Consider the following 21,868-nt stretch of genomic DNA (forward strand, 5'->3'; position numbering starts at 1 on the left):
GGTGTTTAAAGGGGCATCATGATGAACAATAAAAAAAATCTATTTTATATAAAATTTTTAAAATTAAATTTAAAGATTTTTATATGTTCAGTGACTAAAGGCCACAGTGGGACTGAACTAAATTTTTCAAGGTTTGATATGAAACACATACATACTAAGAGCATAAAAAATGCTCTTGAGTATATTGTTGGTCTTTGCACAACAGGGTTGAGTCTTTACTTGATGTGTGACAAAAGAAGAAAGTCATGTGGTTATGTTTTTCTGTGCCTGTGGTATCAAAGATGACACTTTTATTTAAAAATTCTAATTAGAATATGCCAACAACAAAATGCAGCGTTCAAAGAGATACTGTTTGTTATTAAATTTGTGGCAAGGAAGCATTATTAGAATTTTGCTGTGACAGAATTTATAAATGTTTCTTCTGTTGTCATCTAGCATGTGGAATGTAATGCATATGATCCTTGAGAAACTGCCTTGTGTGATGTAGACAACTGGTGCTGGTATAACTGTAAATAAAAAGGAGAAAAATTACCTTTTCTATTACCCTGATGGGTTTCAGTTCAGGAACATATTTGTGCAAATTGGTGCTCACTGGAGCAAAGTGTTAGGAATGATGTGGTTGAGGTTGCCTTTTTAAATAGTGAATGTTACTGTGGCTGCTTGCTGTGTGGGAGTAGGCTGATCATTTTTCTTGAACTTCCTGCTGCTTCATATATACATATATATATAGATAATCACAGTGTGCACATGAAAGTTAGTTCATAACTGCATGTTCTCATTTTGTAAGGGTTTTTTAGTTTGTTTTTTTTGTTTGTTTGTTTTCTTTAATAAGGAATTCAAACTTCTTTAAATTAATTTTTTGAAATGTCTTCTAAAGATTAACTCCTGTGGGGTATGGTTGCTTGATTGGTTTTTGGATAAAAAAATTAAACTTCCTGCGGGTAAAAATTCTGTACAAGTCATGCATTGCTACACTTTCTTGAAGGAGAAAAACAAATCTTTTTTTGCAGAAAGCTTTCTAAAAAATGGAATCCTAATATTTTAGTCACCAGTTTATACTTAAGCACTTTGCCCTCAGTAGCAGACCACTTTAAATGCTTGTACTGAAGGCAGGCCAGGGAAAATAGCCAAACTGTTCTAGGGTGAAAAAGTTCAGAAATGGTAAGTCTTCTGCTTAACAGATGTACCTTGATACACAGTCTGCAAGGCTGCAGTGCCTTCTGTGCTTCATAGCAAATAATATTCCAAATGAGAGGATTCTTTGTACCACTCCCTTTGATTTCTCATGAAAGACTTCCAAATAGCAATGTCTGATGTCAGCCTGTTGATGCTTCAGATTAATTTGTTTGCACTATTTCTTGTGTTTAGAAAAGGGCCCAAATTAAGGGATTCCCCACTTTTTTTTCCCAATGGAATTTAATGTCTTTGAAATGGGGTTAAATTGCTGTGAATGAATTAAACACAGATCAGCATGAAATGCAGTGATGTTTTTGTCTTAAATTTTTGTTTAGCTCTGTTGGAAGAGAAGGATTTCACTCTGTTGAATCTGTTGTTAGCCAGCAGATGAGTCTTAGTATTGGTGATGATAGCACTGGGAGTTGGTCCAATCTAAGTTTTGAAGATGAACATCCTGATGAGAGCAGCAGTTTTCTTCACCTAAGTGACAGGTAACTATAAAGATGTTAGTATAGTTTAACAGTTACCTTGACATCAAATAACTTGTCATCAAGTGATATTTCTCCTGGGGTTTGGGGGAGAAGAGATTATTTTTGTCTTCAACACACAGACTTTTTTATTAAAAATGGCTCTAATACCTTGATTTTATTTTGTTACAAAATGTTGGCCATGAATGTTCATACTCTGTAAAATATATGGAGAGTGCATTGTCATTGATGCCAGGGAATCACATCAAGTAAAACTGTACATATAAAATTTAAGTATTAGCAAAAATGTAAGCATTTTAAAAACAACCACCCTGTGTAAAATACAGCTTGAGAATATAGTTTATAAGTTATGCTCTAAAATATTAAAACTTAATACTTGAGAAAATGTTTTCTATAAATTCATTTATTTTTGAAAAAGTAATAGCTTAATATGCATGATGAACTTTTACAGCTATTTTTGTCTTTTTTGGGACTGGAATTTATAAGCTGCACTAACTGACATTGGTGGAGTATTTATATACTGCCAACCATAGACTTGCAGGTGTGTAATGCTGGAACTTAGCTGTTCAGAGTAGTAACTTTGTTTTCTACAGAGCTTCTCACTGTACTGTTCCTGGCTGATTGATAACTGACAAAGATTAGAATGGCAGCTCTAAAATTTGCAATGTCTCTGCCTGTTTCCCGGGAGAATTATATCGAGAGTGGTGGCCCAGCTTCTAAAGCAGGAATGTATGAGGAAAGAATAAACTTAGTTTTTTGTGACTGATATAAAAAAGTTCAGCATTTCTGTTGAAGAACAGCAGAAATGGGAGAGAGATTTTTCTTTAGTTAGTACTTCCAGCATTGCTGACATTAAAGAAAGTATGGGAGACATGCTTGTTTAAGTAATATCTGAATAGGTTATTTGGTACCAATGTGAAACTTCTCAGTTAAATATCTGCCGTATTTTTCATGTTTTGCTTAACTAAATAATTTAATCAAACCACTACTACAATTTATCATTCATACACCTTAATAACTTTGTAAAAGAATGTAATAACTCAGAGTTATTTTAGTAAAACATGATCTCTTGAACAAGTGAAAATTATGATGAAAATCTCAGTATAAGGGAGAACATTCACTATATTGGCAGTTACACAATAAAAATATAGATTAGTTGATAAAGGGAAAAAGTATAAAAACGATTCTGGACCAGTAGTGCCTGTGTTGTATTTGTGATTTGTTTATCATTCCCAAAACAGATGTAAATGAAAAGAAGGTAATTTTTATAACTTGGAAGAAAATCTGTGGCTCATTAGAGGAGGAATGACCTGAGTTAACATGTTAGTCCTAGAAAGGGAGGCATCATTTGGATAGTAAGGTGCTGATGGAGGAAACAGGCATGTGCAAATTGGTGACCTGGTTTTACAAAACTAATTGTGGCTTGGTAGCAGCACGTGTGTTTGTCTGTGTTGCTGAGGTTTATTAGGTGGAAGAAAGAATCTGGGGTTTTTGCCTTGTGTAAAAAAAGATAGCCAGGGGGAGATCTGCTACAAGACCAGATGCAGTAATAATACCCTGCTGTGGTTTAACCCCAGCTGACAACTAAGCCCCACACAGCCAGTCAGTCACTCCTGCCAAGATGGGATGGGGGCAAGAATTGGGAGAGTGTAAGTGAGAACACTCATGGGTTGAGATGAAGACAGTTTAACAGGTAAAGCAAAAACCATGCACAAGCAAAGCCAAACAAGAAATTAATTCACTGCATCCTGAGGGCAGCTCCATTAAGATGAAAAGTATTTAGAGAACTTGCTAGTTAGTTATGCTGGGAAGTGCTTGTATCTTCTGCTTTTCCTGCCTAAATCTGGTGACTTAAATTTAGAATTAAAAAGTTAAGCTTTTTCTCTAGTTTTTTTGTAGGTATAAACATAGGCATAGACATAGGCTTTTCATCCAGCATCCAGGTTTGGTTATAACTCAGAGCAGAAGCCTCTTGCTTTTCTTGTTATTCTTCTGCTGGCTCTTGTTGAAGAGCTGTATGAGCCATTACAGAGGCATTATAATGTCTTTGTCTGCTTATTGCTTGTTTTGTGGTTACAGGAGTTTATTTTAAAGACTGCTAGTTGGGCTGTTAATTAGGAAAAGGTCTCATCCCTTCCTCATACGTCACTGTAATCATATGGCTCAATATATATGATTATTTCAGACCAAGACTGACCTCTGTAAAGTGCATTGTCTCTTACCTAATCAGAACAGTAGTGTGCAGAGGTTACTCTGTTAGATTACAAATTCTTTATCCTTTAGTCTGCGGACCAGTGCAGCTTTTACTTCTATTTTTGTTTTGCATTTGTAACTTCCAGTGAAAGAGGCACTGTGAGTGTAAAGTATTGGTACCAATAGGCTATATTAAATTTTTTTATACCTGTAATTTAATAATTTAAAGCCAAATTTAATATTTTGTATAAAGTGTGATAGTCTCACACAGTTTTTTAGACCAGGTTTGCATTCTCTGCAAATTGGTTTCTTCAAAAGCTTCTGCTCTTTAATTTTCTTTTTTCTTGTTAAAAAGAGAAGTCTGCATTTTCTTTGGACATGAAGGCTAAATAAGCAACAATGTACTGAATAAGACACTTGCAACTTCTTAAACTTTTTTCATGTTATTTGAGTGTGTTTATATTGTAGCTTGCTAACCTGCTGTTGTTCACTGTTTTGAGATTGGGATCTAAGCATTCATGCTGGAGAGCAAGGGACACTGATAGGTGATAATGTTACTGGCAAACACTTGAAAGAGATCAGTGTCTGTCTCTTGAAATGTTTTCTTCCCCCATTCTGCTGTTTGCCATGAGTGGAAATGAGCTTCAACAGTCCCATAAAACTTAGGAGAAAGCAGCTTCCTGCAGCAGTTCTCTGCAGTTACTCTGTGGCTTCTCATGCCAGCTCTAGTAGGCAGTCTGCTTTCTTGAAAAATGCTGGATATTTGGAAGTCCTGTTCTTGGAAGGCTTCCAGACATGCTCTGGGGGTGTTATGAAGTTGGGGAATGAGATTTAATCATAAGAGTTGCTCAGTGTTGTACGTATTGACAGGCTTAACAAACTGTGCTATTTATAATGACTGAAATTAGCGAGTGTAAGAACATGCTCAGTTTTTTCAGTCCTTTGTATTGGGTTGAATGTAGTCATAGATAAGTGCAGTATTTTTGTGAACTGTGAATGATCTCTTCAGTATTGTTTTCATAGATTTAAAAACCTTTTTTTTTTAAAAAATCAACTTGCAGAACAGTATTAATTTTTTTCAAAAAATTCTTTATTCTAGGAATTCTTCTCATCAGGCTGTTGGAGATTGTTACTGGGTTTTTGGAGTGAGATGGAAGGATTTTGTATGTGAAGTTGTCTTCACAGTGCATAATTTTAGTAACTGTTAGCTGCTCCTTAAGCAAATAACACAGATGTAATCTATTTTCTTCTGAGTAATCATTTTGAAATTGTTAGCTTTTAGAAACAACAAACAATGTGCTTAGATCTGAGTACAAATGAGTACAAATTAATACTTTGACCAGTGTACTGAAACCTGCTAGTTTTGCATTATTGTGCACATTGCTGCTCTGGATAGCACAGAGAGTCATGTTTGTTCCAATAAACCTAGGAAGTTTCAGTGCTCTTGTGTTAAATGTCTTAATAAAAGACTTGTAAGGAAAATGAAGGTTCTAGTTTGAGCTATTGTTCTTTTCTAGTTCAGCTGTCTTCTCTTCTTCTCCTGGCAGTAATGGTAACAGCAGTAGCTGGAGCAGTCTTGGTTTAGAAGGGGATATGTATGAGGAGAATTTATCCTTTCCAACATCAGACAGGTTGGTTGAGTTGAGAAATATAAACCAGATGGGTTCCTCATAATTAATGCATGAAATCATCATTTTTGACAATAAAAATACAGTACATTTTTTATGCTGATACATTATTCACACTCTTCTCACTTAATCACAATATGATTTTTTCATTAATTAATCCACCCTGAATGATTAAATTTTTCTGTGCTAAAACTGATTAATATATTTTGCTTGCAAAAGGGTCCCTTTTTTGCATGTTTTTGCCTGCAGTTTTATAAGTCTTTAGATTTACTTTTTTTTTTTAATGTGGATTAGAGCTTGCTTCCTACAGGATTTCTGGGTTTTTTTTCCCTTTAGCTTGTGTAAACTTTCAGAATTGCATAGTAATTGGTTTTAATAGACCACTTAGGCTTACCTATAGCTATTGATGTCTGTGATATAAGGTGGCTGAACCTTTTCACATATGAAGCAAAGCTATTAAAATCAATAAGTAGCATCTTTAACACCTTTCTCATTTCTCTCCTCTCTTCCTTTCCTAAGAGAAAATCTTGTGACTTTGATGATGTCTGTTTACAACATGAAATGGTGTGAGAAGCAAAGCTGCTTTTCATGATCCCTCCTTAATTATTTTATGATTTTCTTGTTGTTTAACCTTCATTACAGTCTTAGAATTTACTACATTTACTGCATATATTGGATTGTATTGATAGTTTTGTTTTCTTAATTAAAATACAGTGATGGAACAGAAGATAAAGATGAAGATTCCAAGGATGCTGTAGAAGGTAATATGCAGTTCCTGCATATACTACTGTTCTTGTCCTGTGCACTGTACATTAATTTTTTGTTAATACTTTGCCTTTGTAGTCTGCAAAACAAGGTGACAACTCTATTATCCTTATTCATCATAATGAATATCAGTCGAGCGTCAGAATGTTTGATTAATGCCCTACATTATCCTCTTAATACACTGAAATTTGCAGCCTTTGGGAAGTGCTAATTACTTACTGATGCTCACATGAATTTAATAACATAAGGTAGGGAACTTTTTGATCAGCTTGTTGAAAGCGTGAATTTATATGCAGAGCTGAACTTCTTAAAAAAATATTTGTTGACGATCCATGGCAATCCATCTGCGTGGCTGTGTTCAAAATGTTGAAGTTACTCAAACTGGGCACATTAATCTTGGGAGAGAGCCAGGAAAAACAATAGAAATCTTGGATTTGATGTATTTGCTATTTTCTCTTTCTTCTTAGTGAAGTATAACATAAGGTCTATCCAGAATCCCAGAATCTTGTTACAACTTTGTGGTTTGTTAGAAGATCTCTGTGCTCTGACTCCAGTGTGATTGATGTGCCAAAGTTTGTTAACTGAAATGAAAACAGCCTGAATACACACTGGGTGAAGATGGTTTTAAGATGAGCTGATGTTAGAACAAGTTGTAACAGAGCTCTTCTTTGTGTTGGGTATGTTCTGAAGATAAAGTAAGCGTTTCCAGGAACCTCTGCTACTTCCTTACAGAGGATATTCTGCCTTGTTGCACATCTTCAAGTAGTCTGAGTGTAAGCAGAAAGATGTGTGGGTTTATGGTTGGTTTGGAGTTTTTTTCTCTCCTTTTAAGCTCCTGGAAAATGTATATAAGTGACCAACAGCTCTTAATTGTATTAAATCAGATGTGACTCTAAGGATATAAGAAAATAAAGCTATAATAATAATGAGTACTTTTTCCTCAGAATAATTGTAGTTAAAATATTTTCTACTCTGTAGGTTTCATCAGTTCTGGCATCTCAAATGCTCAAATTGCTCAATTAGGATAGTGATGGGATTTTTTCTTTACATGGTTTAGGTGTCACATATTGTCTGTAGTGCAACAGACTACTTTATACTGTATGAAGGATTTTCTAGTGAAATTTTTCCAGTTTAAGTTCCTTACCCTCTTACTCTTGTTTTGAAAAGGGTCTTTCTGTTGTGTAATTGTAGGACTCTAAACAGTGTGCTAGGTAGGACACTTTGTACCTGGTCTTGTACATTTGGAAGTTCTGTTTATATACCTGGAAATGTCTGGCTTTTTCTAAGCTGACTGTGCCTTGGTCACCGAAGAATTGGAATCAAAGCCTTATTATCAAATGTACATCTATTTTATAGTACTAAAAAATGTACCAGAATTTCCCAGCAATGTTACCACAATGCTTTCCACACACTGTCATAATTTAAAAAAAAAAATTGTTCTTTGTCCTATAAAGAAGTTAAATTTTGGGGCTCCTAGACAAATAGTCTGTTATCCACTGAAAACACTGTTTTGTTTTACAGTTTTGCTAGTTAATTTTCTCTTGCTTTTACTTCTGGGGAATCTGTTTCAGCTTGCTTGACTTTGCTGCTTGGGAGTGAATACCTTATGTACCTCAATTTTCATACCCTTAGTTGGAAGAGTATTGAGATTGAGCTAAACTCAACATGAATAAATGTTTTTGTTGCGAATGTATTCCATATTTCTAGTCAAGTTCAGTATTCTGGAAGCAGTGACTCCAACTTGGAGAGCACTACATAAGTCCCTAGTTGTTCTGGGAGTGTGGCAAAGGATCTCTGTGGTAGCTGGATACAGAAACTTGCTTGGGAACAGAAATTGACAATACTGTAGTTCCTAAGTGTCATTAACACAACGAGTCTTCTAATGTTGTACAAATTTTTGGAACTTATGCTTTAAAAGAAATGTTGAAAAATTGGATATGCCTCAGTAAAACCAGCAGTATATTTTGGAAAAGTTCAAGAGGCAGTCTGATCAGTGCAGGAAAGAATTCAGAAATACACACTTCTTAAAATGAGTTAGATGAAGGCATAGCAAAAAATAACAGCTGGAAATGGAAGGAGCTGATGGACCATGTGAGAGCCATTGCTGTTCAATGAACAGCAGTGAAAGTCTATGCTAAATTCCTTGTCATTTGGAATATACATTATAGTTTTAAGTATCTTTTAATATGTAGCTATGTTTGCACACAGTTGTAAATGGAATAAGCAATACTTCCTAATGGGAAAGTTCTGAAACACTGGAGACCAATCTAATTTTTTCCTTTCATATTATCTGTGTATACTAAATTGAGGGTTTTTTTAGATAATACAGACTATAAACAGTGAAATACAGAGATTATTTGGAAACAATTTGAAGCTACAGATTTGCTTATTTTGTATTTAATGTTAGGTTTGGAGCAAGTTCGAAAGACTTTATCAATAATGAATATTGATCTGGAACCAAATCTAGTGGACCCACAGCTCAGAGCAGCACTCCAGTGGCTGGCAGCCTCTGAAACAGAGGTGTCTGATCTTCACTTTCGTGACGCTGATGCAAGGGAATTCGTCTTTGTAAGTACTTGGGCTTGATGGGTGGTGGGAAAGGGGAAGGATTTCCTTGACTTCCATTTGCTGTGATGTACCCACTGCTATTACTTCATTTGCTGTTCACTGCTGAGGAAAATCATTATTTAAATCCTGAGAGGTAAAGTGGAACAGCATGTTTTGCCTGTGTATATACCGTACATAAGCCAGTATTCATCAGGCTGGTTGTTTCACTTCTGCATTTACAAGTGTTTTACGCCAAAAAGGATGCAATTACATAATTTCTGTTTGGTGAAAATTATATTTTTTCAAGCATTTTTTACTTAGTATTTAATTGTTTAGAAATTGAATCTTTACGAGAACTTGGTCATGCAAATTGTTTTCTAACTTAATGTGTTCTGCTTAGGGTTGTTTTGTTTTGGTTTGTGGGGTTTTTTTGTTTGTTCATGTTTTGTTGGGTTTTTTTCGTAGCAAAGATGCATTTTCTTGTGAGATAGAAGTTCAGTTTTGAAGTAAATATTATGTCTTCATTCTGTAAGCTACTAAAACCAAAACTACTAAAAAGAACTCTCAATAGGATTGTGTTATTCTTAGGTACCTTTACTTTCATTTTATTAATCAAACTTTCAAAGAACTGGGCATTAGCAATTTGTGTGTCTTTGGAAAAGCTCAGTATTTTGGTATGAATATGGTCCTGAGTATTTCTATCAGAAAGACATGAGAGAAACTTATTAATCCAATAAAATCGTAAAACCTATTCTTTCATGGCTGTACACCAAACTACACATGATGATCTGGATTTTCTTACATTAAACCTGTATTTTTTAATCAACCAAGAAATTACTTTAACCTTACCTTGTTATGGAAAAGCTAACTAAATAGATTTATAGGCATTGTCTCTAAAGATGAGGTTCATAGGAATGATAATTATAAAATATTTGTATTTTGTGACCTGATAATGTGAAAAAGTGTTAATGTGATGCCATTAATAGCATTTTAACAATTAAGATCTTGTCAAAAATGCCTTACTGTACTTACCAGTATATTAAGGAAGAAAAAGCTTGCTCTCAGTTCTGAAATTTAATATTGACTCTTCAGCATGGGGCTTTCCAAAGCTTACATCATCATTTCAGGAGAAACGTGCAGTTACTGGGAGGTAGAGGTCAGTATGACAAAACAGAGTCCCAGAGCTGGATGGATGTGTGCATTGATGGTGCTTAGTTACTGGACACTTGTGGTAAGAATGTAAAAGATGCCTAGAGGCCAGTCTGGATCGTACCTGGTCTGCATTCCCCTAAAAGAGGCTCCTGCCTTCATCACACACAAAGAGAATGGTGATTTTGGAGTGTTTTTCTGCCTATGTAACTGTATGGAATGTGTATTTGATTTTGAGAGCAGGAAGTTTTGCATTCTTATCTGAAATAACCCAGAAAGTTTGGAAACGTTATTTTGGCATGTAGAAATATATGCCCTCTGTTCCTTTTCTGGAGCTTGGTATGTTTGATTTAGAATAGTTTCAAGAATATATTTGGATGTGCATTAATTCTTATAGAGTGGACTTTGTGCTTCTGTAAACTGGAAGGCAGTTTGAGAATGCTTTTCTGTGTTATTTGAAATTGTTTGGTTTAGTCCTTATATTAATATGTTTCTTCTTTGTTACCGTTTACAAGTGCTTTAACACAAAGAAGAAAATACATCACTTTTTCTGTTCTCGCTTGCCTGAGCATTTTATGGAGGTTTTTGAAGGTTTTGTCAACAAGTTGAGGTTAGGGATAAGAGTCATTCTGACCTCGTGAAGTTGTTTGCCTTCTCTTGAAGATCTGTTCATCTGTTTCATGTTTATTGCAAATACTTAGGTAGAATAGTGGTAGGACCCACAAGTGTTAATAATAATTTATTTTCTGTGTATACGAGACACGTGTATCTAACAGTATAGTATGAAGGACACAAAAGAGATGGCGTGTGCCTATTTTCTAAATTTTTCCATGAGTCTCTCATTCTTTGGCCAGCTCTGAGTTAAGAGACTACAGAGCTGTGGTGCTGAGATTTGAGCCAATGCTCCAGGTCACACAGGAAAAATATTATTAGCTGGCTGAGTATCTGAGCACGACTCCAGCTACCTTAATAAGAGGACATACCGAGAAGAGCACTCTGGAAAATAGCAGTGTCTGTTTTGTGTGCCCTCCTAAAAAATGATAATATTTTTCTACTTGACACTTCATTTATAAATTGATACAGAGTTGACACCTGAAGGTAAAACCTTGGGGCATGCAGTAGTCATGCAGTCCGGAAAATGCTACAGTAGTTAATTGTTTCAGTTAGTTTTAAAGATTAGTTTTAGTTGCCCAGATGCAGTTACAGTAAAATAAATTGAAACTTTGTTTCCCTCCCCGGAGGCAGAGAAAAACAGATTACCTGTTTTTTATTCCATCCCGCTTCCCAAGGGGAACGATCTCCGACCCAGACCGAATTAACCTGGCGGCGGTCATTCCCGGCTCCTGTGGGGCCGAGCGAGCCCCTCCAGAGGGCGCTGCAGCCCAGCGGGAAGGCGCGGCCGCGGCGCTGCTCCTCGGAGCCGCGGGCTCGGGCAGCTCCCGGGCAGCTGCCTCGGCTCCCTGGGGACCCCGCCGGGCTCGGAGCTCGTCGGAAACAGCTGTTTGCTGCAGAAGTAGGTGGTGAGTTCTGGCAGGGAGGAAAGGCCTGTGTTAGCTGATTGCAGCAGGGTAACGAGGCGATGTGGCTGCAGAAAGGCAGAAGTGCTCCTGCCGTGTGTCAGGCAGGGAATTACCTGCCGCAGCTGGATGGGAGCTCGCTCTTTAAATACCTATGTATGGAACAAAATACATTTGTTAGGAACACGACAAGAAACCAGTAAATTAGAATAGATAGCTCTTGACTTCTGGGAAATGCCTGCTAATGTGGATATGCAAATGCCTGGATTAAAAAATCATATGTGTTCAATTTTTAATGATACCTTACCTACTTGTTTTAGGATTCCTGTTTTGAGTAAACTCTAATATTTCACTTGTCTGGCAGTAAGAAACAGATTGGTCATCTAAAGAAATAGTGAGATTAAACCTCGAATTAAAATTTAGGTGTCAGTTCTGTAGGTTTATCATGGTGGAAAACCGATTTGGACCGAAGTTTTATATTTTATTTGCTCAAGTAGGTATTTGGACATTAGCCACACTTTCCTCTGGCAGAGGAAAGAAAAATGACCATTCTTTTATAAACCAGCAAACATAATTTACAAAATTGCATGTTGTAGACTATAAAACTCCCACTTCCTGTGCTTCAGATTCACAGAAATAACTGCAGATTTCAGTATCTTCTTATATAGAAAAGACATCCTTAATTTCCACTGAGAAAAGTTTCCAGTGTTCAGAATAAATTATGCTCAGGATTAAAGAGGATCTTTTGCTTGTTCAAGTTAATGGTTTTCTCAAGAAGTTAATTGTTTGATACGTGTTTTTATGCCCATGTTCTTTCTGTCAGTCCTATCACCTGCCTTGTTGCAGTTGGAACGTCAGCTAGGTAAAGAGGCAGGGAAAAATTGTGTCCATTTTAATTTGTTTTAGAACTTTATATTGCAATCTGATAGGTCTCACAGTAGAAACTATATCACTTTTTAATTTTGTAGCTGTGAAAAATATTTCCCTGCACACTGTGTATTACTTTTTTTAAACTTAATGCATGGAATGACTTGGTAGGGACTATGAAAGGGGGTAAAAATTTACAGCTCCAAAGAATAAGTAGGATGTCTAAACTGTGTTTACAAAATTCAACAGTGACAGGTTGCTACAGAGAATACTTTGTTTGTGTTGGTATTTGTTTATTTATTTAAGCTAAAAATTGTTAGGTTTTTTTACTCCTGGGCAAGCTGTCAAATTCATTCTTTCTTTAGAGTAGGCTTTCTTACACATATAGTTGAGATTGACACATCAGCAATGGAAGATTTTTTTCTTTGGATCCTGGGGGAAAAGAAATGTTTTCAGCTACACTGATCTCTGCTCCTGAGTGGTAGTTTAACTTAATCATCACCTTTTCCTCTTCTCCAAGATGTTATAATTTCCCAACTCTGAAGAAACTGTTTTCATTGAGGGTAGTGTCTGTGCCGCCCCAACCACACTATATGTTGTGAAAGGAAAATCCACATCCTTTTATTAAGACAGAGTTTTGTCTTTTTATACATGCATTATTGGCATGGGAGGGGTGGCAAATGTCTTAATCTTGTGTTCAGAATTTCCTGTTTTCTGCAGTTTTGATGAACCACAGCCCTCATACCTGTGGCACCACATAATTTGAAAATGGTGCTCCCTCCAGAAGAAAGTTTTGTGAAGACTGCCCTAAAGAAAAGTGCTTGATTCTTGCGGAAGTTTTTGTTTTTATAGATGTGGGAATAATGATTAACTCATTACAACTGATCTCTTATGACCTAATGTTTCAAGAATAACTTCTGTAACTTAATCAGGATGTCCTAGTCAAAATATTTTGCTTTGTTTTTTCCTTTTAGCTTTCTAGAAGGCTGAGAGAAAGAGATTGGAAAGTTGGAGATCTCTTGCAAGCAGTGCTGAAATATTATGAAATGATAGAGACAGCAGCTGATGGAGAGCAAGCTCTGAGTAAATCTTTGGTCACTTGGCTTCTGGAAAATGTCTGAAAAATCCAAAGATATTACACTCTTCGCTTCATTCCTCTTCTGAAAGGAGATAGAAGGAACACAGATGTGTAAAGTAAAATTCAGCTAGTGAATGTTTCAGTAATAGTCAGCATTAAAAGACTTTGAGGTGAAAGTCAAAATAGCTGTGCTGTGCTTTGTGATACTGTGCACATGGTATGTTTATTCAGTCCATAATCGGTGTTGTCCACCCACGCATAAATTGTATTTACTGCTGTGTTCATACCACTGAGATATTTATGAACAACCCTTGTCTATGATCGTAGTCCACAGGAGACAGTCTCAGACATGATATTCAGGATTCCCCTTGTGCCAGGATAGCTCTTTCTCCCACTCCTATGTGTGCTATATTCACAGCAGGACTAAGAGCATTGATTTCAGCAAGAGTCTGCTCTGGAATACCTTGCTGCAGACAGTGGAAAAAATATTCATCTTGGCCAGGTGTTGGTGCCCAAGAGCAGCATTGCCAGGAAGAAAATTGTGACCTGCCCAAGCAGCCCCTTAATACAGTGGCTTCATAGCCACCTTTATCAGTTTTAATTGCATGTGAAGATGGGATAGTCTGCTCTGAAATTGCTGAGCTGCAAATGCAGCTCCTGTAGAGCTGGTAACTTCTGGTAGAAGGGCAGAATGAGAAGTTGAGCATAATTTCATATGTAATTCTTTAGCAAGGTTTGCTGAAGCTTGTCAGTCAGATTTAAATTGCTAAATTTTTTACTGAGGCTTTTGTATGCAAATACTTCTGTGACACTAGTTCCGTGTCAAAGAATTTGTACATTAGTCTCTTATGCAGATGTGTTAAAAGCAGAAGATGGAAATTTCTGAGGATTTTGGCCATCATTTTGAATAGTTTTAATTCCTTGCAAAGGAGCCACATATGAATTTTTTTTTATGAATAATGACAATTTTGTTATTCAGTGAGCACAGAAGTGTTTAGCAAAGAAAGCTAATAAAAATGTAAAGGGGAAATTTCTTGCAAATTGCTTTTGCATTTTTGTTAACTACCTTTGCTGAATTTTTTTAAAGGCACTTTTAATTGAATATTTTTAGCAGTCTTGTCAGGTTTCTCACCAATGCTGCTGATTTGCCTTTCTGTCTGAAGGGAAATCTGAACCTTCACTTTTCCTGTGGTTTGAAAATGTTTTTTGGGATTTGTTCTTTTATATATCCTTTGAGAGAAAAAGGCATGTGCTGATGATTACCAGGTTGCCACCTAAAACTTGGCAAATAATCATAGAGCGTTGCTGATTTTGGATGAACAAAAAAAAATCTTCATAGCTTTTTCACAGAAGAATATACTGTTGATGTGGTACACAGTTTTGTGATCCCAAACAAGGAGAGATATTGTCTCCAAATCTATTCCTGGTTTTTAATGGCATATGTACAATTCTGATGACCCCTACCCCATGAATTGCTATGAAGTGTCACACTGGTAAACTCAAGAGCACTGTTCTTGCAGTGTCTTTGTGTTTCAGGAAAGCATTCCACTGGCCTCTTTGCAGAGGCTTGGTTGGTTTTAGTCCTCTCTTGTCATCTGCATTTCTGCCTTGGATCTCACAAAGTTCACCTTTCTCACAGAGCCAAAGATTTTTCATGTTTTTGTATATGCACATACATGTGTTCAGACATGTGAATGCACACAGATATGTTCATCTCTTTGTGTATGAGATCTCACCGCTGTGAACTCCTGGTGCAAACTTCTACCACTAAATTAAAATTCTGTTATGCTCAGTTTATTTCCTCACTTCATATATCATTTCACTGATTGAAAAGTCAATGTATGTGGCAAAAAGACCAAAAGCCACTTCAAGGTCTTTTGTATTGTTGTAGGTAATATAATCCAGGCATCAGGAATTATTTTTCTCCAAAGGCCAAAGCATGTCAGGGGAAGTTATTTAATTCCTATATTTGGAAGATAGTTCTAGTAGCAAATATTTTTAAAGTGTTGTACAAAGGTTGTCTGGGTTTTTTCTTCCTCTCCCAAACTCCCTGTATTCCTTTTCCCTTTTTTTCTTTTTAAGGTTGATTTTAAATATTGTTTTAGACATACATAACACCTTTCCCTTAACACAGCAATGATCTACTTGTACAAATTTACCTATTAAATTGAAATGTCAAGGAAATAAAATGCTAAAAGCAGTGCCTCATGACTAAATTTTTCTCACCAAGTGGAATTGCAGGGCATGAGGATACAGTGCAGTATAGTAACGTGTTTCTGTACAGTGGAGAAGACATTAAAGGTATTGCAAATGTATAAAACCATACCTTTAAAAAAACCTACAACACAACCAACAAAAACCACTGTAGGAACAACCTACCGTGAGGCTTTTAAACTGATTTATTCAAAATGATGGATTTTGTAAACTTGATGAAGTGCTTTTTCATTTCATTTACTTTTTTGGAGAAAAGCAGAAAATCACGCCATTCACAAAGCTTACAACTATTCACAATGTTAAATGGACAACAGTTGCACTGGAAAACGTTTTTATAAATGGAATCCTGTTTTCAGACTGGATCAAATATGTTGTGTAACTATTGATTGGTGTTATGTTGAGGAAGAAATGGTTTTATTATCCTTTGAGGAAAGTAGCATAGTTTCCAAGTTTTCCTTAGAAAAATGTTATAAAATACTTCATTTTTACAGAAAACAAGCCAAAAAAATCCCAAACCTGTTTTCTACACAAATTGTTTTAAATTTGTTTCGAATTACTTGACTTCCCTCTTTCTGTATGAAGTTAAAAAACATTAGCCTGGCAAAATTATTACAGTTGAGAAATTTTAATAGTCTTTGAAAACCATACTCTGACTGTATTTAACTGGTGCTGTCTGCCATATTAGTGAGAAAGCTGTTCTTTGCTAATGCAAGTCTTAAATTACACTTTTACTGAGTTTGTTTAAAACTCTTGACTACAAATACAGAAATGTAAGAGAAAACTGTAAAAACATGAAGGGCCACATTCTGGTCCCTTCAAAGCATAAAACTCTGCTTTATAAACAGACATAATAAGGTAGAGTTTGTTTCATCTTGCATTTTTTTCTGTATGGGAAACCCTGGTAATTTAATTTTTAGGTTGAGAAAAATATATCCTAAATGTTATTGTTTCAGAAATCACCCAAACACTTCATAAATACATTTCATGTTCTAAAAAATGGAAGTGTTTTGATGTTTTGTAAGATTCTGTAGAAAAAGCACTTTGAGAAACAATCCCTCTGTAAAGCAAGTTAGCAGTGGCCATATTTAAAACTAGTTTAAATATTCAGAATGGGGTGTATAAATAATACAAAGTATGCATAAAGCCTTAAAATAAAAACAGAACAAAACTCAAACCCATATTCTAAAATTAAAGAGGATTTGCTGTCTCAAAACAAAGATGTGAAAAGGCAGCTCTGACGACGTACGTGAATGCAATTTCTGTTGTATCTTTGTTCTTGACTTTCAGAAGATTGTGTAAGCTTTTTAGAAAAAAGCCAACCAAAACCCAGAAACCCACATTCCGAGACTAATTGGGTCTCTCAAAAATGGTATCAGATTTTAAGTGTTGCTGGGACCTTTTCTATGAAGAGAGTCAAATTGTTGGAGATGGGAACACAGTGAGTAGTAAACACCAGCGCAAACCCCTGTAGTTCTAGACAGTCGATTTGCAAAGAAAAATACAAGATTCAAGAATGATTTTTATTGTAAAAAATTTGACTTTTCAGCAAGAGCCACTACTGTCAAGCATTTACTGTACTTGAGCTCTGAAGAGGCAGGTACAGAGCCCAGCCACTGTAGTCACTTTATTTTGTACCATTTTTGTACATTCCTGTTGTATAGCTGGTGTTGTAGTTTTAGAGGGCCTTTGTTCTAATGTCTGAACAGTATTTAATAATAAAATTTATTATAATTTGCTGGAACTGCAGCTTATTTGTGCAGTGTTACAGTAATTCACAGCCCAGTTAGTGATGCAATTGTATACCAAAAGCAGTTTGAATAACAAAATGTAACTGTACTCAATGAATATGAAGGTCTTGTACTGTATAATGGTGACAAGTTTTGCCATTTTAGTAATTTAGGTATATTCAGTTTTCAGATTACGAACTCCAGGTTGCACTAAATTCGTCCTTGTTTTAGCAGTGGCTTAAAATAAAACACATTTCACTGGCTTTGAGAGTGCTGTCGTTTCTTGTAAATTCATGGAATATTATTTTTCTTTCCAGCAAACACAGCTAAGAGCGGTCTTGGTCGGTGGCTGTGTGAGGAAGGCACTTGAGGAAGGGTGTAGTAAACAGTGCATCAGTAGATGGCATACTTCTTTCAGAGTTAAATTGGAGTCCTGCAAGGGGTGAGGACCCTGCTTTACTGTCTTTGGGTTGAAAGGTGAGCCCACAGTTGCACTGACATGCAGTAAAGTGTCACACGGACTCTACTCACAGCACGAGGGGGATGTAAGAGCCAGTCAGCTCCATCTTGCCTGGAAGCTGGGTTAGTAAGGTTGCCTTGATATTTCCCTGTGGACTGAGGTTGCTTTGTCCAGTATTTGGGAAACTAGCTTAGAATTCAGCTTTAGTTTTCTGGACAAATCCAAGAATACTCTTCTAGTGAAAATGTATGAAACAGGGCATGTTGCAGGCTTCTTCACTATCCTCAAGTGTTTTAGAATTTTGTGAAATCCCCCAAACTGCATATTATCAAGTACCCTGAAGTAGTAATGCTGAGCAGAGATGATGTGCACAGTACCATTTCTAAGATTCAGAAGTATTGCTTTGCAGCCAGCTGTCCTAATGTCCTGATGTATAAGTTGTGAGTCTACTATTCTCAGCTAGATTTCATTTCAAGAATTAGGAAATTTTTGCTGGTTATATTAAAACCAGTAAGCATGAGTAACTCTCCTTGATTATTTTTGCAATGGTTGTTTAAAGGAGGTTTCTTTAGTATTTTAAGATTGCTTCCAAAAGGAGCATTCTTGTGTTTCATTACCATATCTGTTTCAAAGATTTTTTGTTTGGGTAATGCCTCATGGTCAATCACATGGAAAATGTATGTTAACTGAAGCAAGTAAATAATTTACTCCTCAAATCCTGTATGTTCAAAAAAGGCAAATAGTGAGTTGTAGAAACAAGGAAAAGATTTTCATAAAGGGAAAGAAGATATTCATGTGGAAGATAAATCTGAGCTTTTTTCTTCCTGCCTTGGACTTTATTTTTCTTTCATTCAGCAGTCTGGTTCTGGCTGGCTTCATTCAACCACAGAACAGTATCCATGCACTTTGTTTAACCTTGGTGTATTAAATTGAGAGTTAAGTCTCCAGCTAGTCCATAGTCTTCGCCCAACATGTGTGCTACTCCATCTCTTGCTGCTGCTGGTCAGACCTTCCTCTCAGTCCCAGCCTGAGCTTCTGGTGTCACTGAATTCCATGCTGACTATTGCTCCGTGCCTCTGATTGGAAGGTGGCTACGGAAAGTGAGTCATGCCAAGGCTGCAGAAATGTACCCAGATCTCTGACCTTACTGGTTATTGAGCACCATATTAATCAAATGCTGTCTCTTCCCCCTGCTGTTGAGGCAAACCATGAAGCGTGTGACTGCTAGGGGCAAGGGAACCAACAGTGACACGCATGAGACCATGGCTGTGGTCAGGGTACTGGCCATCTAGTCCATGACCACACAGCACCTTTCCAAAGAAATAGCAAAAACTGAAATTAGGACCTTTATATAGTCAGAACATATAGTCTGCATTGCCTTTATCCCTCTGAAAATTGCTGCTGCTTGTAGGACTGTGAGGGAGCTTTGCGTGCATTTACTGGGGTTAGTTTGTTTGTTTTTAATTAAGAAAGGGCAAAAGACAACACTTGTGCAACTCATTTGACTTAGGTTTTTGGAATTCCGGTGCTTCAACCAGGAATCAGATGATACTGAGAAAAGAAAGTGTGTGATAATGTGGACTCTTTCTGCTATTTGCCCCTGTAGCCCACTCAGTTCCAATCTCTTATTTTGTACAGCCTCCACCTCATTTAACTTCTAAGTTAAATCAGAGGCTCTTCCTACACTTTCCTTCTGGCTGTTCCTGGTTTCTACCTTTTTTTTGTCCCTTGTCAAGTCTTGTGCAGCTGTCATATTCAGCTTCTCTTTTGACCCTTCTCTGTTGTCCTGATGTGACTTCTGGCCTTCTTATTCTTGTCTGGTGGAAGTGGTTAAAAACCAGCAAGGGGAGTCTTAGCTGTGAGGCTATGGAACAAGGCTTGCCTACCAGAAATCATCAAGCAGTGAAGAAGAGCTAAACTTGCTTTTGGCTGAGTTTTTCACTCCTGTAGGAAAGTAATCTGTGGTTGCTTTGGTTTGGAACCCAATTTACTGCTTGCAAAACCCTTGGATTTTATGCTGATCTAAAAGTAACTTTTAAGTTGATACTGAAGTATAATATAACTCAAACATACTCCATAATTCGTGCTGCTGTATGTGCAGTGTGCTGCTAGTTGGCTTCCAGACACAGGGCAGAACTCAGTCCTTTGGAAAGCTGGCAAAATCCCAGTTGTATCAGGTGTCAATTTAGATAAACAGTAACCTTTAATAGCAAATAGTCAAGAGCTAAGAAGGTCATATTTTCATATTATTGCCCCATAGTATTGTGTTGTGAACAGATGCTGCAACTGGATTGATAACCACACAAAATCAGACATGATGCTGTGAAAATGCTATCAATATGGACAGAAATATAACAAAGAACCATCTGCTTCTGCTGCAAATTGTAGTTCAGAGGAGATGCGTGATGTTTCTGTAGGAGATTAGAATATGGCTTGGTAGAAACCAAGTTGTAAAAGCAGAGAAATCATGTCAAGAGAAATGGCAATACTTAGGTGTCCTGTTGAACTCTTCACAGTATGTTATGCAGTATGTATCAGAGAGTTGGAGTTCACAGCTAAATCGATTGCAGTTAAAAGGCACTGGGAAGAGGAGAACATCCAAGCTAACTGTTACAGGACTGGGAGATGCTTAACTAATATTTCTGTGGCAACAGATCATACACATTTTTCGTTCTTTTAGCTTAGGAGGTTCAGAAATTGGCTTGTGTCCTAATTTATTGCTGTAAACCACAATGTGAATATTTTATCTTCAGGGCAATCAGAGTCTTCAAAGGGTTAAGCCTGCAACATCCTGACAAGCTTAGTACATGCTGGCATCTTCAACAAAATCTCTTTTCTTGTGCCTGCCTGAGAAAATAAGGAGGTGGGTGTTGGAAATTCTCCAAGGAATCAGTATGATCAAAGTACTTGCAAGAAGCTGCTAGAGACATGGTTTCAGAGAATTTGGTTGTTTTTTTTTTAATTATCTTATGAGATTTGTTTTGTCTTCTGCAAGTGTTGGAATGGCACTGCTTATGGTATATGCCCAGCTTGTAGTCTGTGTGTTTAAAATATGACTTTATTTTTCTCTGTATATTAGCTTGCCACAACTTTTAAGAAAAAAATTAAGTTCACAAAAAAACTCATCCTTCCTGCTGCTATCCAAATTACACTGGATGAATGATTTAGATTAATTTGGGAAATAACCATTAATCTGAATATATGGCAGCAATGAGGAGGTTCATTTTTTCCATAGTACATTTTCAATTTTCTTTCTTAAAATGTAAACATTTTCCAGTAATTAGACTGGAAGTGCAATAAAGCTAAAGCTCATGAAATTGTCTCTAATTAACAAGAAGAAAATGAAAGAGAATGAACTGTGGTCGCAGTACCATCTTGACCTCGGACCTCACTTAATTTGAACTTAAATTCATTTCCTACCAACTGTCAAAAGACAGTTTGCAAGTTTGTTTGCAAGTCAAATATTCAAACAGTTGTGTCTTAAATTCCATATCTGTTTTTAAATGTACAGTTTCTACAGTCTTGAGTTGTTGAGAAGAGTAAAGGCTGCAAAGGTTTTTTTTTTTCTTTTTGGTTGTAGTGTCCTTACTGGGTGGGACTTTTTAACTAGTCTGCCTTCTCAGTCTAACTAGTACCTTCCAGCAAGGGTTATGGACTGCATTGACCCCACAAAGACTCCTTGGCACCTATTCCATGGAATTTCTGCATTTTGCTTCCCTCACTTGTTTTTTATACTACTCTCTGTTCCTAAAAGGTCTCCCAGTCTCAAGTCTTATGCTGCAGACAATTCATTGACCCTGAAGAATGTTTGATACCCTCAAAGAAGGGGAAATCTGTTGGAAGGAGTCAGACTGTAAAATGGAACAATGATCCTGGGCTCTTCTGAAGAGTTTTGGACATTCACAATGACTTCTTGTATTTACCAAATCCCACAATAGTTAGCATTTTTATTACTCTCCCAAATGTGATCAAACTAATATTTTACAGTTTCAGATACATTCCTGTAATAATGTTTGCAAACTGTGGGCCTTTTGAGGCAAACGTGAAAATCACTCAGGG

General features: G+C 36.6%; 1 protein-coding gene across 7 annotated transcripts in view; it reads left to right on the forward strand.

Moving 5' to 3' along the window:
• The window catches only part of AKAP11 (A-kinase anchoring protein 11), a 44,096-nt gene extending 26,484 nt beyond the window's left edge, over window positions 1-17,612 (forward strand). For 2 of the 7 annotated variants that reach the window (XM_064408696.1, XM_064408697.1), the window contains exons 8-12: window positions 1,512-1,667; window positions 5,375-5,488; window positions 6,200-6,246; window positions 8,658-8,818; window positions 13,305-17,612. In XM_064408696.1, the coding sequence (XP_064264766.1) occupies window positions 1,512-1,667; window positions 5,375-5,488; window positions 6,200-6,246; window positions 8,658-8,818; window positions 13,305-13,451 (625 nt within the window). In that variant the 3' untranslated portion in view covers window positions 13,452-17,612. The remainder of the gene's footprint in view (window positions 1-1,511; window positions 1,668-5,374; window positions 5,489-6,199; window positions 6,247-8,657; window positions 8,819-13,304) is intronic. The other 5 variants (XM_064408699.1, XM_064408700.1, XM_064408698.1 and 2 more) reach the window with 5 other exon arrangements.
• The last annotated feature ends 4,256 nt before the right edge of the window (window positions 17,613-21,868 follow it).

Source organism: Passer domesticus, chromosome 2, assembly GCF_036417665.1.
Source record: "Passer domesticus isolate bPasDom1 chromosome 2, bPasDom1.hap1, whole genome shotgun sequence".
In the NCBI taxonomy this organism is placed as follows: domain Eukaryota; kingdom Metazoa; phylum Chordata; class Aves; order Passeriformes; family Passeridae; genus Passer; species Passer domesticus.